Here is a 17553-nt window from a genome sequence, read left to right on the forward strand (position 1 = left end):
AAAACATTAAAGTTTTTAGAGATTGTGGACAAAATTGTAACGAATATCGGCAGCTCCACTTGAGAATGGTACGTAGGTTTTCAATAATTACGATTGGAAATTAGAGGTCTAGAATCTAGAAATCTAAGTTAAAGAGTTTGTCGCAGATATAAACTCGGTACAAGTACTTGTGTTGAATGATGCATCTGTGCCGGGGTTCAAATCCTACGCGAAGATATAATTTATTTCCAAATATGTGCGTATCTAACAATGACTTCTTGGGTTTCGGTTTGAAGGGTCGAACAAAAATTAAACTATACCATTGAGACTTATATTTCGTGTCTCAATGTAAGCGGTAGTATGTGATGTCTATGAGCTCACTTCACACGATTGGAACAGTGATCTCGTCAAAAGCAACAAATAATAAGAACAAAAGTTTCTCGAAATTAACTTAAAAATAAAAGCGAATTTCACATTGATTTTTGGAACGAAGTTCCTTATGGGACGATGGGGGGGGGGGGTACCTTAACCGTCCATAACGTAAGATTTTTTCTATTTAGTTTGTTATCAACAGATATCGCTGCATGTAAATTCAACAATTCCTGAATCGCGATGACGAGATGCTACACAGTTGATAGGCGTTCTCGTATTTCTCTTGCTAAATCATACTTACCTGGCGTAGGGGATACCGCGATCATACATGCGGTTCCCCCAGGGTGAGGCTGCTCCATTGCACTGCGGAGCGGTTGACCCTTGCGATAATTTTTATTTTTATCAATAAAAAAATCATAATAAAAATAATAATACCCGAATAATTATTTTCTTAATACCTCGAATAGAACTTAAAATTAACTGGTAGTAGGACCTCTTGGGAGTCCGCACGGGTAGGTACCACCACCCCGCCTATTTCCGCCGTGAAGCAGTAATGCGTTTCGGTTCGAAGGGTGGGGTAGCCGTTGTAACTATACTGAGACCTTAGAACTTATATCTCATGGTGAGTGGCGCATTTACGTTGTAGATGTCTATGGGCTCCAGTAACCACTTAACACCAGGTGAGCTGTGAGCTCGTCCACCCATCTGAGCAATAAAAAAAAATAATAATAATAATAATAATAATTTTATAGTAAGGATTTTCGTTCCTATTCGGTGTCACACGACACCACACATCTTTTATTCATATAAATGGACGTGATACCTGAGTTTTCCAAAAAAGATTAACACACCGGTTTCAGTTTTTCAAAATTTATTGCGTCTATTAAAATGAAATTCCCACGGAGTAATAAAACGTTAAGTTCAGCCCGTGTCATCAGTGTTTGATTGGCGATAAAGTCACGCGGGAACGGCGGTACTGTGCTAAATGGTGGTTAATGTTATTTGCGCCTTTTAATACATTAACGACTCATAAATTAATACGAGAACATTAAATACGAATATCCGATTCAATCTTAATACAGACATAACATTATTGTGTTTCAATTATGTGAATTTATGAAATTGCTCTCTACAAACTTTATAGTCACCTAAAAAAATCTTTTTTTTTTCCTACCTATGCTGATAGCCTTGAGAGGCTATTTCAGCGTATCCTTAACTAATAGGTGAGCTCACGGTGCTCAAACCGGAGTGATGCTAACACTGACCCTAGCAAGAGCAGTGCTTCGCAGAATCTACCACCGGATTGGAAACGCGACCCACTGAGAAGATCCGGCGAGAAACTCAGTGGGCTAAAAGAATCTGCGAAATGCTCTTGTATATATAATTTTTGAAGGTGTAAGGATGTACTGTGCGCCCGTGCAGGTAGCTAATGCCATTTTAGCTATTTCTGGCGCAGTCATGCATCCTGTTTTGAAGAGTAGGACCACCGGATATGCAATAATGTCTGTTTGGGAACTACGTAACGCCGAATGGGTTGTGATCTCATTTGTCGATTTAGAGAAATAATAAAAATCTACTCTGATACACTATCATTGATAATTTTTATGCATGAGTAAGCATGGATTTTCCGATCTACTCTATCTTCGATTGAAAAATCAATAATTTAACATTTCAATCGAGATAAAAAAAACTTTTTTTTTTACGAGATCCCAATAAAAATCACACACGTATCATTTTGTTGAACCAACATGAAATTTGTGAATAAAATTTAAAATTATCTTAAATAATACTGAAACAAAAATCTAATTCATAAATAAGTCCAATACGTGTTTGACGCTACCTATTGGATTTTACCATTGTTATACTTTATCACCTTATATTCCGCGATAAGACTTTTGATCTTGACTACAATGAGATAATCTTTGATATCTGATATTATAAATGCCAGATGCTCAGTCAACTGAGTTTATTAGTCTCTACAGTATCCGTTTCTGACAAGATGAAGTCAAATATTTGTGCCGCTTTTGTTTTTTTCAGTTAGTATTTGCTAAATTTAAAGAATTTTAATCTCAAACAATTGCCAACTGAGTTTCTCGCCGGATCTTCTCAGTGGGTCACGATTCCGATCCGATGGTAGATTCTAGGGGATTATTAGTAGTGCTAGTGCTAACGAATTCTCTCAGGTTCAGCCCGTGAGCTCACCTACTCGTTCGGGCTAACGGCTATCTGGAATAAGCCCTTAGGCTACCAGCGAAAAGGTAGCAAAAGAAAAAAGAGAAAAAACAATCTTACCATATTAACCATACATTTTTTCTGCAGCTTTCTCGACTACTGCTTCAGCATTGCCAACATCTGCAACTTCAAGTGATCTACCATCAAGAATAGTGAATGGTTTTCCGATTGATATAACTGAAATTCCGTACCAAGCTTCCTTGAGACGGAGCGTGGCGTCAGGATGGGCACATTCCTGTGGAGCTGTGATCATTAGCAACAATGCGGTATTGACGGCTGCACACTGTGTTGATTCGTGAGTCCTAATTTCTTTTTTTGCTTATAGTTCTATAAGTTTACCATTTACTGGCACGAGCATTGTTTTGGAAACATCGCAGTATCTTCTAATGACAAATACCGTAGTGTCTTCACAAAAAAAATGAGACCAGTTTAGTCCGGTGATAGCTCATGGAATTAAAATATGGCCGGCCACTTTAATGATCCTTATGATAAGTTTTAAAATTAACCAAGTAGCTATGAATTTGATTATACTCGTAGTCTTTCTGTGACATCGTTAGATACGAATCCTTTAAAGCAGTTATATGTTTGACGGAAGGGACAGTCGCTACTTCATAAAATGTGACCTAGATTTCGTAACTTGAAATGGATGGGAGGATTCAAATTGCGATGTCTATGAGTTCCGGTAACTATTTAAAAACCAGGCCCCGTTTAATTAAGAAAATTATAGAAATAAAGCGTTGTTCTCCCTGGGATTGCAGAGTTTCTGAGTGACGTCCACATTCGCTGGATCATGATGAAAATTCACAAGCATCAACACTAAAACTAATTTGAATTCTTTCCAGCTATGTCTTAAATCCTTCAGTTTTAAAAGTAGTCGTTGGAACATCGTACCGACTTTCAGGAGGACAATCCTATGCGATATCGAGAATCATTCCTCACGAACAGTATTTACAATCTACTTTAGAAAATGACATTGCTGTTGTAGGAACATCTAAAACAATGACTTTCAGTGCAAGTGTTAATTCCGTTGCTATTGCTTCATCAACTTTATCTTTACCGATCGGATCTGAAGCACTTGTATCTGGATATGGGACAACATCAGTGAGTATCGTTTTTAGAATAGATCTATTAAAAATGTATGTTCTTCATGAAAACTATTATTCCATCTATATAATTTATACTTGTTGTCTTTTTATCATAGCTAGTGGTCCCCCAGTAGTCGAAATTCGACTATAATTAATTTAAATTATAAGATTAAAAATATCCTTTAATCACAGATTTCGTTCGTCAAGACTACGCTATAGACAAATAATATTAAAGACAAACAATATTAACCTATTCTCCATTTGACCACGGAATTTAACAAAAACAAAAGAGTATATATGCGTGTGTGTGTGTCAAATACCTACAAGCTAGTATGTGTAATGTTTTTTTTATTGATATAATGTATTTTTTATGCATAATTTGAAAAAAAAAATCCATTCTGCACTCCTTCTCTATATTCTCTATAAGTGAGGGAAATTTCATACTCCTCCGTCCGTGCAATTTTCGTAAAAATGGGTACAAAGTGTTTACTTCATGTATTAATAAATAGATTACTTTTTAGTACGAAGGCACCACATCATCTGTCCTTCAAGCTGCTAAAGTCAAAGTTATCGCTCAAGAAACGTGTGCTCGGGCGTATTTGCGGATTACCCCGATTACCTCTGGAATGTTATGTGCCAACGCTACCCAGCCTCCAAGGGATGCCTGCCAAGGGGACTCGGGTGGTCCTTTAGTAGCAGACAACGTTCTAATCGGTGTCGTGTCCTGGGGTGAAGGCTGCGCTGATGCTTTATACCCAGGAGTCTACACAAGGGTTTCTGAATATAATTCATGGATTGTGCGCAATGTTGGACTTTTATAAATTTCGGTTTTTTGCGATTACAAAGATCTCATTTCCTTTGAAAGCTGAGTTAAATATTTGAGTTAAATAGTTGAATATTTGTGTGGTATTTTTAATAAAATAAATGTCTGAATTAAATTAAAGTAATTGAATAAAGATTACATTTTTTTTTTTATTCAAAGCAAAATGCTCATACACAATAAGACAAATCATGACCATAATAAAATGTCTCGTATCATTGAGATACATTTATTTACGTTAATAAAATAAATAATGTTTACTAAGCCCAGTATTCATAGATTTCTCTTGTTTTTCTGTGATAAAACAAACAAACAAGAAAGTTTATTGACCTCACTTGTTTACGCCAATCGGTGAAGAAACTAACTCGTAAAGCGATCAATTAATGAAACAATAACTAATCAATTACACCTATCCGGGTGCTGGGCGTTTGTCAAATCACTTAAGCTACCCTTTGTGTCCGATAAGGGTCGTATTCTCATAGCAAACGACTTTTTCTATAAAATTGGGTAAATTATCGGGCTTATATAGTTTTTTTTAATACAAGTAATTCAATAAATTTATGTAAAAATGGACAGGTTTTAGCAATCCAAATTCCGAAATGTTGATAAGAAATTAGTTTACAATTAATTTTGTCTTTAAGTCGTAAAACGAAGCGCCGTTTTTTGTATTAATATTTTGTGAAGTCAGCTTTTTGTGACGTTACATTAACTTTATTAAAGATATGTCATTGTTTTGGAAATAGTGCCCTTCAGTAGCTGCCCCGTGTCGGCTGACAAAGATCGCACGGCGCCGACTTGCTTGCTGATTACATTATCGATTGACTCTGTTTGCACTAAAAATCAATTTTTAAACTGTTTTTGGGCACACCTATTATGTCATCATTAATTCCAACACCTAATCATTTTCTATTGGTGTTTGTTACATTCATCCACCATAAACGTTCACAGTGTTAATTTATCTATAAGTGTATTAAGTGGAATAAGCGACAGAGCGTTTTATGAGCCCGCAACGGATTGGTAGTGCAGTACTGCCTTTTTCTGCGAAAGAGCAATCATACGTTCCATTTATTTTAAAATGATGCTAATTCCTAACTTGATCCTTGTCCTTGATAATTATCATGCAGGATAATTATCTATCTATATATATAAAAATGAATTGCTGTTCGTTAGTCTCGCTAAAACTCGAGAACGGCTGGACCGATTTGGCTAATTTTGGTCTTGAATTATTTGTGGAAGTCCAGAGAAGGTTTAAAAGGTAGATAAATATGAAAATGCTCGGAATTAAATAAAAATAACAATTTTGTTTTCCCTATTGATGTGTCTGTTCCCCGTCGGACGGATTCCTTTTGTTTGTTTTATACAAAAGTTTAGGTCTTTTATTTATCGATTGAGGCACTACGAAGTCTGCCGGGTCAGCGAGTTATATATATAATTATCAAGGACAAATGAAGTTTACCCTAGCTTAGTTTAACCCCCAACAGACCTTTAAGTTAAAATAAAAATAAAAATTCTTATAAATAGATTTAGAGGATATTATTTTGTTACTATAAGAATTATCGTAAAATTGCGGATAAAAAATAAATTAAATCTAATAGATCAAGTACATTTTTAACACGTCAACACAGACTGCTGTTTGATTGATCACCTCGTCTGAATCGACTCGAGATCTTATACTGATTAGAATAAATTCTAGAATCGACCCCTGCGACAACATGGATTACTTAAGGGACACGTTTACAAAGCCAAAGTTTTATGGGTAATCCTTAGAAACAAAATTAACAAAAATATTATTTATACTAATTTATTTGGAAATTCGAAAGATGCTCATTTCCGAATTTACATACATATAATACATTTTTTTCGGAGTTATTATAAAGTATTATTATTTATAAATTATTTGAAATACGTACTCAACAAATGTTCACGATTGACTTTCACGGTGAAAGAATAACATCGTGTAATAAAAATCAAACCCACCAAATTATAATTTGCGTAGTTATTGGTGATGAGTCCGCACGGGTAGGTACCACCACTCCGCCTATTTCTGCCGTGAAGCAGTAATGCTTTTCGGTTTGAAGGGTGGGGTAGCCGTTGTAACTATACTGAGACCTTAGAACTTATATCTTAAGGTGGGTGGCGCATTTACGTTGTAGATGTCTATGGGCTCCAGTGACCACTTAACACCAGATGGGCTGTGAGCTCGTCCCCCCACGTAAGAAATAAAAAATAAAAAATTTATTACGAAAATTACTCTTGAAAGAGTTTAACTTTTAAACGGTATTTGTTGTATAGCCTACATATTATATAATATTATCTTAAAATACTAGCTTATAATACTAGCTTATAATACTAGCTTATAATACTACTACTATAATACTATCCTTAAAACTACATATTATATAATAATAGCATCTAAAGTTTTATTTTTGATACTTTTTAAAGACTGTCATCTTTTATCGGTTATGAGAGACCATGAGAATACAGTAAACTAGTAAAAAAACGCCTAAAATAATTTCCTACCAGCCCTGTCGTAAGACCTATCAGTTACAAATCTAATTACGTGCCAAAAACTACTCCAAAACCAACCTTCATCCGAACATAATGATCGGAAAGTATAATAATCTGTATTAAATACGAAGAAAGCTTCTGACACCCCATCGTAATCCGTTTCCTTATTCTAGACTGCTTCATAGAACTTGTAATTTCAAAACACAAACAAAGCTGAAACTTATCTCGCGATGATAATGTTGAAAGTCGTGTAGCAAATTTAATTCGAGACCTTGTCAATATGAGCGCAGAAATTTATTTACGACACCCCCTCATTTAGTAGTCGAGCGTCCCTTTCTACTTTATATAAAGTGAGTATATTTTGTCTTTCTCTTACGCTGTAATGAATTTTGGGGTGATTTTGAATTAACAATACCATAGACATAATTCGAGAGCTTGTTGTGGGGATTTACGTTAACACGATAATTTGATAGGTTTTTATTTGTTTTTATTGATATTTTTATGATATTGTGCGCTCTTTTGTGATTATTATCAAGCGTTCGCTTTATGAAAAACACAAGGTTTTGTATTCTCTATAGGCAAGTCTTATTATTTCAAACAAACAAAAAATATGTTTTTATTTATTAACTTGTTTCCGCTTATATCTATTCTGATCCGTTAGGAGATTCAGCGAAGCACTACTCTTGCTAGGGCCAGTGTTAGCAATTCTCTCAGATGAACCGCGTGAGCTCACCTACCGCTACGCGCGAAGTTTGAATAACCCCAGCTATCAACGATTAGGTAGGGAAATAAAACGCATTCATTTTTAAAATATTTCGATATCGATAAATATCGGGTTAATACATCGATATGACGGCGCGTCACTATTCGAATGACGCGTATTCCATTCGATTTAGGGGTGGCGCAGACGGCAATATCATTTGTGATTACATGCCGGGTGACGTCACAGCTTAACGTCTTACAATACCACTAAGCTATCTCTCATTTATAGATCATTCAATAAACTAATTGTTATAAATTATACTGTATAAACTAAAGTGACCTTTACGAATGGAATCATAAATTAATATTTATTATTCTGATAAACTTGAAAAAAATATCTAATGACCCAATAATTCAATATCGAATACGCCCTGTATTCTTATTGTTATGATTTTTATTCAACTGTTAATAAATCATGTTCTTTTACTTATTAATAAACTAATTTGATAGATTTAAGACGGGCTGGGTCAAAGTCTGTCTTCCTTAGAAGCCAAAGTATTGCATAGCATTCTATTTAATCTATAATATTTCATTATAAATCTGATTAGCTTCACTCCAACACCTCAAGTCAAACAATTCAACAAAAACACAATAGCTATTAGTTCGCCTATAATTTACAGGAAGTTTGTAGGGTCATTTTGATAGCGTAATATAGTTAGTACATAGTTACTTTTATGTGAGTTACATTTGGTTGGTTGTTTAATTCTCTAATTGTTAGTTTGCTGTCCTAATTATATCTTAGCTTTATTAATGAATGGTATTCCAGTTTGTATTTGATGTATTTAAATCAGTAGTATAATCGTCCACGTTGATATGCTGTCAATAATTTCATTCATTCATTCGATTAGGCTGTCGAGCTTCTAAATCCCAATAAGTAAGTGTAATGCTATAGTTCCTCGGCCTATTACCTGGCAATTTCACAGAACAATCTACGTCGGATCACGTCGACAGCACACAACAATGTGACACACACGAGCTTTGTATCCGAGAAGGACGGCACTCCATCCCGCGATTTGTTTACACAGTGTAGCTTTCCCTTTCGGCGTGCGCGTGTGTGCGTGACCATCTGGCGGGCGGCCGCGCGTTGCCAACCCTAAGCTTGTATTAGTGTCGCCCCCACACCGAAGAGCACCCCGTTTCGGGGTAGTCGGTACTGAGAATGTGTGCGTGACCCAGTCGAATAAATCTAATGGATACACACAAACATATTGGTGGCACTGCGTGTCATTTTTACGCTTGTGTTGTCGCTACTTGGGGTTCTTTAAGCGATGCGATGATATTATTATTCTGACGATTACGACCTCTTTTATGCTTACAATAAAATAATTAATAAGGGATGGATGGTATTGTTGTGTCGCTGTTAGCGATTCGTATCGTGGTACTTACATTCATTTACGCTTTAAAAACATAACGATAAAGTTGAACAACTTAGTTGTTATGACGGCTGAATTGTTTATAAAATGTGTGAGTGAGTGGCTTATTTGTTTCATAGCTTAACAATAATTACGAACAAAGAAATAGAGCTACAAATGAATTAAACTTTTGCCTAATTTTAATTAATAACTTTCAAGACAAGAATAACATCATCATTTATCAAACGGTTTGATTGGTTTTATTCCAGTAAGCGACTAAGACGAAGTGTTATCTTGTTTAAATAATTATTGCAGTAAAACTTTTTTTTTCCAAATATTCGAAAAAAAAATATAATGAAGATATTTTGTTAATCTATGTTTGCAGATGAAACTGGTCCCATGAATGAACCATACTGCGGATGTTGCGTTTGGCCCATCACAGATTATAAATCAGATACGATTGCTTTAGAGTTTTTGAATTTTCATCTAAGCACATTTGTATCAAATACTTGTTAAATTTTGCAGGTCTCACCACAAATTATGTTACAAAAATACAAAAAATTTTTTTTTTGGAACATAAAAATTTCATTTATTTTTTAAGGTTTTTAAAGCTCTCAAATATCCTTTCAAAGCATCCGAAGCTATTAAGCGGAGTTCAATTTTGTCACAAACCGCTATTTTTGTCGATTTCGTTTCATTTGATCATTTAATAAAATTATAATACAAGATCAAACAAATGTCATCTCTAAATATGTTTGGAGACTACAAAACACGTTACAGATGACATCAAGATACTGTTTGATTAGAATTGAAAATGAAAAATCAGAGTCACTAATTGGCATGCTTAACTATTTTTTAGGTTAATTAAAGGCACAATTCCTGTATTTAACATCAATCGCTTGATCTATGACGCAACAGTTGACAGAGCGCACAACCCCCGTTCAGTTTAACAATTACGCGGCAGGGCTCATTGTGGCTCGACCCTACTCCATCCTTTGTGGACACCAATGTGACCCGACCGAAATAAACTGAGCTGTGGCGCTTGGACGTAGTCCCCGCATATCTCCCCCGTTTTAAGGGGGCTCGCGGAAGGCCTCTATAAATTGGGTTGTAATGTACAAATATTATTATCCAGCCTGTTCACAAATATCAATAACGTATTACCAGCCTCGGGACAGATTTAAAAGTTAACGATCGAAATTTTTGTACGTTATGACTTCATTTATTAGTCGGATTAAATTATTTTTGTTATTTTTCAAATCAGACAAAGATTTGATTCCTTGAATTGCTCCTTTGTTTATACTATCAACTTCAAACAAACAAAATATAATAATGAAAATGTACCAAGTTAATTAGCATTTGTATTTAATAATTTAATAAATAGAAACAACCGTCTAACATACCTTGATAGTTTTCAGTTTACAATAATATTAATTTTAGCCCGATTCTCTGTACAATAAGAGCGAATGCAAACGTTCCTTAAATTACACTTAAATATCATCAAAACTGATAAACGCGAAACATGCACAAAATTGGCATACCAATATAAAAAAAGGTCAAAAAGTGCATTTTAAAATCATTCAATAAACACAGAGCTTCAAATAATTGCACAATCAGTCACAATTTGAAAAGTTTTATTGGCGGGAATTTTGTATATCCAACCGTTATTTCAAATTTAATTTGAGAAGTATTTGTTATAATTTAATCTGATTTTCAATCAGCATATCATGTGAAAACTGTGTTTATTAGTCGAGATACTTGCTGAAACAATTTGACAACTGCCATATAATAAATAATAATGAAACTTCGACTTCATTTTTCAAAGTAGGTGGTGGAATTCACGCTGTAGTTATTATTAATACCTATGGACTCCCGTAATCACTAAATATCAGGTGGGCCGTAGGAACGTTGACTTACTGCTTTAAAAAAAGCGATGAGCAGACAAACCCACCGCCTACTTCTTGTTCTCAGAAGTTGAAAGATATGACAAGATATTATCGCAATTATAAATTGAAAGGAAATGAAAAGTCTCGCCACTTTTAAATGCTTTTATTTTTAGGATTCAGCTCTGCATAATAACATCAGCCAGTCTCTCAGATTCGTACATATACTGCGCTAAATACAGATCTAAGCGAGGAGACAATATCTCCGGCGTTAAAAGGCTAACCGGAGTAGTAGCGTGGGAGGGGAAACCACCTCCAACGAAATTACTACATTTTGAAGGGAACAACTTTTTACGAGAACAAGCCGCTATGAATCTCGAATTATAAAATCGGGTGCTATAAGTACATTACACCGTTTACGCATTATTTTTTTATGCTTTTTGTATTTAATCTATCTAAACATTTTACTTGGTGTCATTTTTATTTGTGCAACAGTTTTGTTGGGAGTTTAGAGTAGATTTTAAAAATAAAGTAAAATTTATAGATGAGTTAACAGTTAAACTCGGTAAACAAATTACGAAGCTCCCAATAAGAATCGAACTTTCCTGCAAAAGGTGTGCTTTTGAGCTCTACATTACTTAACTTATCCTAAATATTACAAAACAGACAGTAATAAGACTAATTTAGAGAATATGCAACAAACTTTAAGTCTCTTCAATTAACCTATCAATCTAAGTTACGTAACTATTTACTCGCTATCAGCGCATGAGAGAACTTTTCGAATAACTCGTAAAGTCTCGCAGTGACAACCTTATTGTCGGGAATGGTCGGGATGGGTCGGGAGAGGTCGGTTGCGGTCGGTCTCAGTCAATAAGGTGCATTGGCCGCCCTAAGTTGCCTACTCGACGTATCACCGTACTAGGGTTACCGGTGCTCAAACCAATTCACCGCACTATCGGGTAATTTAATATTGACTTCTAAATTAATAAAATAAACAAAATTTAACACACTTTGTAGGATTTTTAGATGCTATTATTCTATGTAGATAGACGTAATATTAGTAATTAGGTAAGATTGAAATACACGATTCTTTTAAATTGCTTTTGCAGACAAATGATCAAACGCTTTAACTGATTGTAGTAGTGACTGTATCTCATGGACATCAGCAATACCGAGGGCACAGCCAAGCCGGTACCTTTTAAATTTTAGTTGATATATTGCATAATGATTAATAAATTGTCCTTTATAATTGAACATTCATAATATCATTGTTAAAATAAATACTTTAAAAAAATGTTTGACGAGTAAATCAGAGCGTACAACACAAAGGAAGCACAACAGTACTCGACAATCCTGTACTTACAACAAGGGGGAATTTTTGTGAATCATGGTCACACAGCTGAGAAGAGATTCTTTACGGGTCGCAGGGTGCGAAGACGCGCACCGACTCAAATACCGTTAGGGATAATTGTGTCTCTTTATTTATGTAAACCATCTTATTGGATAGAACTAATCTAACTATATCTAATATTGCAAATCAAAATAACAACATTAATTGTCGATTATGTTAAGCTATTTATTACCGGAAAATTACTATAAATATTAGCATTATTGATCATATTTATTAATTTTAATGAACAGGATAAACATATCGGTAATTTAAGAACTACTATCATGCCTTTATCGATTTTATGTTTATTGTATAGGCCGTCACAGTATACGGTATTAAATCCGGCTAATTGAATTTATTTGTTAATCATTCAGAGAAAGTATATCTACAAAGGGAAAGACATAGATTTGTCACTGTAATCGAATCTAAAAAGTGTTACATAACATGAGCGTGAGATATCCCTGTGGGCGGTGGCGAAGGAATGCCGGAGGAAAGCCGGCGGCCTTGACACGACAATATTTGGTGCGCTTACCTAAACAACCACAGGCCGGAAACATTCATAGCTACGTAAACTAAGGAGAGACGGTTTACAAATCTTAGTGAAGAATCTATCGTGAGCTGTGGTCGACGATAGTATTATTGGGCTTTCACGCCCGTTTGTCCGGTGTTTCTCTTATCGCTGTACGGTAATTAAGACGCTGCGGTGGCGCGTGTGATCCCAACAGTTTTTAGTGGTGCTTCAGTGTAGTTTATCGTTATTTTATCGTTAAAATTGAATGTAAATAGAAACGAATGTTGTACGACGAATAAAATCTTTTACCCTTCGCTACACACAATACGTGCAAAGGAGCACAGGAATATGCAAAATGGAAATGTCGAAACGCCCGCTTTTGTGTTACGGGAACCGAAAAAGAAAAAAGCAGAGACGATTAAAAATGATCCACGTGAATGTATTCGCGTGGACAATATTTTAAAACAAAATGTCACACGCTTTCCACGAGTTTCTACACCCTCACCCCCCTGTAGCGGGGGGTTGGGGGGTGAGCGGGAGCTCTCCCACTCTCTCGCAGCGACGGGGTGTCATTGTGGACTGTGGTGTCGTAACTCCGCGAACTTTTTAATTTACAATTAGGTAGCTTCCCATTTCTCTGGCCTATTTAGCTCTCGTTTTTCCGGAAGCCATTGCCGCGACGTTTCTGTTCGTTATTAAAATTTATTTGTCCCGTAACAGGACCTTAAAGGCGCATAAGATTCGCTGCTGGACAATTAACTACAATACTATCTGCGCTGCATCTTCATAAATCACTATCTTCATCGCTCTATTATTTTTAATTGTTTCACAACAAACCTGGTGGTAGGACCTCTTGGGAGTCCGCACGGGTAGGTACCACCACCCCGCCTATTTCCGCCGTGAAGCAGTAATGCGTTTCGGTTCGAAGGGTGGGCTAGCCGTTGTAACTATACTGAGATTTTAGAACTTATATCTCGAGGTGGGTGACGCATTTACGGTGTAGATGTCTATGGGCTCCAGTAACCACCTAGCACCAGGTGGGCTGTGAGCTCGTCCATCCATCTAAGCAATAAAAAAAAACACTTTTTACTTACAAATTTTGAATACTAGCGAGCTGATAGAAAACATAGAAACTTGTGGCGCTGTGCCTTACTACAGTCGTATTATTTAAATATGTGACGTTGTGAAATGTTTGTTTTTAAAGCACTCTCACTTTGAAATTACTTATTTTAGGAATCAATGATGGACCGCGCCCGTCCTTAGCCGCGGGGCGTCCAAAGTGTGTCTAGTTGATTGCATGTTGTGACAAAACCGGAGTCAACTAATTGACTTGTTTTACGACACTAACCGTTCTATTGTATTTAAAAAAAAAAATCGAAGAGAAACGGAGAGCTGCTTCTGATTTATTCATAGATACTTTTTACATTTAATTTTTATAATGCAATAAAATATAAAACTTATAAAATATGGCCGGACAGAATTTCATCAGCTATGACCCTCACACCTGATCTTCAAATATCCAAATTTTATTAATAATATCGCTATAGCTTACATAGTTAATTAAGTATGGTTAATTAATGTAATGTCAAAAATATAGTACCTAATTTTACTTTGTATGCCACTATGGGTAAAGTTTTTATTCGCGAAGTAAACCATCTCGAACGTGGATCAATTTGGTTATGCAAAAATAATAATTTCAACCTTATCATGACCTCACTTGGACCCTATTGTGCATATTTTTGGACATTATTATATGGATAATATGGACATCTAAACACACCGTAATATGTCAGCGTTAATTAATATTATTAATATTTAAAAAAAGGTAATTAAACCGCTGTCGCTTTTAAATTGCGGCTGATTCAATCTAAGCTTTTGTTAACATCTCTAGCGTTATCTATTAAACGCGTTTAATTAACCATGTAAACTATAGTGATATTATTACTAGAAGTAATTTTAACACTAGAATATCAGGTGGGAGGGTCATAGTTTATATATTCTGTCCAGCTACTTACTAGTAATATATCAATTTAATAACTACACTAAAACAATGTAAATAGTAAGTGAATTTATCAAATTTTATAACTCTCAGTCTTAACAAATAATACAATTTGTAAAAATTGCTGTAGTATTTTGTATAAAAAAATATCGAAGTGTTTTATCAAAAAATTTATAAAATGATAATTAAATTGGTGTACACATACCACTATACATTGTTTCATTTAAAAATGAAGTTAAAATAGAGGAAATATAGCTTTTGATTACCTTAGAATAGAAACGAATTTGCAAATAAAATGTAGAGTGCTACTGATGATTGAGGACATCAGCAATTCTAGGGGGCAGTAAGTTTTTTTTTTTATTGCCCTTTTGGGCAGACGAGCATACGGCCCACCTGATGGTGAGTGGTTACCGTCGCCCATGGACTTCAGAAATGCCAGGGGCAGAGGCAAACCGCTGCCCCAATAATATTTACTCAGTTTTTAAATTATTCTTTCTACCGTTTTGTAAATGTTGAGTACTAGACGCAGGGTTGTTATGAGTCCAGTCCACACTGTGTAATGCCATGTCCTTTTCCATACAGGCAACGAAGCACTCACAAGCTCCGCCTCAAGGGTGGGACATGCATAATTCCAAAGAAACTGCGAATTGAACCAAATCGATGTAGTTAGTGTTCAGAGACTTTGGAAACCACACGTTACTATTTCAAATAAGTTTCAGCTCAGTGTGGCCTTTGCGAAAAGTTGAAAAACGTACATTCACAAATGATAAAATGAATTTAAAAATGAATAAAAAGTTTAAGCTATGAAATGTAACTGTCAATTTAATTCAAAAAAAAATTTAAGCTGTTCTCAGTGAGAATTTAAAGCATTACCTACGTTTTTTAAAAGTCGTTGCGCTTTTTATTCGAGTACAGAAACTTTTCTAAATTATTATTTCGTTCATATTAACTATTCAATATTCTTTTCTCTAGGAACGTTACTGGTGGTATAGGACCTCTTGTGAGTCCGCGCTAGTAGGTACCACCGCCCTGCCTATTTCTGCCGTGAAGCAGTAATGCGTTTCGGTTTGAGGGGTGGGCAGCCGTCGTAACTAGACTTGAGATCTTAGAACTTATATCTCAAGGTGGGTGGCGCATTTACGTTTTAGATGTCTATGGGCTCCAGTAACCACTTAACACCAGGTGGACTGTGAGTTCATCAACGCATCTAAGCAATAAAAAAAAAACGTAGTATTTTATTAAATCTAAAATATACTGTATAATTTATACATATTATATTATAGTCGCTTAGATGAACAACTTGGTGGCGCGGTAGTTAGTATGCCAGACCGATGGCTCGTGGATCGACCTCTAGCAAACATTCGTGTAACGAACAAATTATATGAACGTATATAACTATGACTATCACACTGTTGTTCCTATAATACAGAGATATGGTAGGGGTCAAAAAAACTGGGTGTCATTTGACCCGGACCAACATTGCTGGAGCCCATAGACATCTACATGCCGCCGGTAGTCGTCGTGTCCTAACGGATAAGACGTCCGGTGCATCCGTGTTGAAGCGATGCACCGGTGTTCGAATCCCGTAGGCGGGTACCAATTTTTCTAATGAAATACGTACTCAACAAATGTTCACGATTGACTTCCACGGTGAAGGAATAACATCGTGTAATAAAAATGAAACTTGCAAAATTATAATTTGCGTAATTACTGGTGGTAGAACCTCATGTGAGTTCGCGCGGGTGGGTACTACCACCCTGCCTATTTCTGCCGTTAAGCAGTAATGCGTTTCGGTTTGAGGGGTGGGCAGCCGTCGTAACTAGACTTGAGACCTTAGAACTTGTATCTCAAGGTGGGTGGCGCATTTACGTTGTGGATGTCTATGGGCTCCAGTAACCACTTAATACCAGGTGGGCTGTGAGCTCGTCCACCCATCTAAGCAATAAAAAAATAATAAAAAAACTCACTTTTAGATAGAAGTTCTAAGGTCTCAGTATAGTTACAACGCAGTAGAAACGCATTACTGCTTCACGGCAGAAATAGGCAGAGCGGTGGTATCTACCCGTGCGGAATCACAAGAGGTCCTACTACCGGTAATTACGCAAATTATAATTTTGCAGGTTTGATTTTTTTTACACGGTGTTATTCCTTCACCGTGGAAGTCAATCGTGAGATATCTTAAGTACGTATCTCATTAGAAAAATTGGTACTCGCCTGCGGGATTCGAACACCGTTTTATCGCTACATACTAATGCACCGGACATCTTATCCTTTAGGCCACTACCACTTCAAAAGGCACAGTAGTATAATTTTACCTTAAGTCGATCATTACACCAATAAGGGAAAAGTACTCATTATCCTGTTAAAAATGTTTACCGTTTAAAAAAAATATAAGTTTACCTTAAACTGAATTAACCTAAGAAAAAGATAACGAAACTTAAGATGTTTACATATTTTTGTCTAAGTCTGAAAATAGTTTGAAGAGGGCGATCACTCCTTGTCTATTCGTGTACTAATAAAGTTATTTCAGTGCTTCCGATATACCCAGGGTGTCAGGCGGTGTTCCAACTTAAAAATCACATTTCCTTTGTGTTGTTTCGAGAATCTCCCCGCTTACTTAAGCAGCTTAATAATGTTTTTAGTCTAAATTCTAATGCGGG

General features: G+C 35.8%; 1 protein-coding gene and 1 non-coding gene across 2 annotated transcripts; both read left to right on the forward strand.

Annotated features, from left to right (window-relative positions):
- The first annotated feature begins 644 nt into the window (after positions 1 to 644).
- On the forward strand, positions 645 to 801 carry LOC119628952 (U1 spliceosomal RNA). The gene has a single exon (XR_005245057.1). It is a non-coding gene; the product is annotated as a U1 spliceosomal RNA (small nuclear RNA).
- A 1444-nt stretch (positions 802 to 2245) lies between these two features.
- On the forward strand, positions 2246 to 4626 carry LOC101735316 (trypsin delta). Its single transcript, XM_012688545.4, has 4 exons — positions 2246 to 2387; positions 2671 to 2878; positions 3426 to 3684; positions 4190 to 4626. Exons 1-4 carry the CDS (start codon positions 2300 to 2302, stop codon positions 4487 to 4489), a joined length of 855 nt encoding a protein of 284 aa, XP_012543999.2. The 5' UTR covers positions 2246 to 2299; the 3' UTR covers positions 4490 to 4626.
- The last annotated feature ends 12927 nt before the right edge of the window (positions 4627 to 17553 follow it).

The sequence above is a fragment of the Bombyx mori genome, chromosome 9 (assembly GCF_030269925.1).
Source record: "Bombyx mori chromosome 9, ASM3026992v2".
NCBI classification, from domain to species: domain Eukaryota; kingdom Metazoa; phylum Arthropoda; class Insecta; order Lepidoptera; family Bombycidae; genus Bombyx; species Bombyx mori.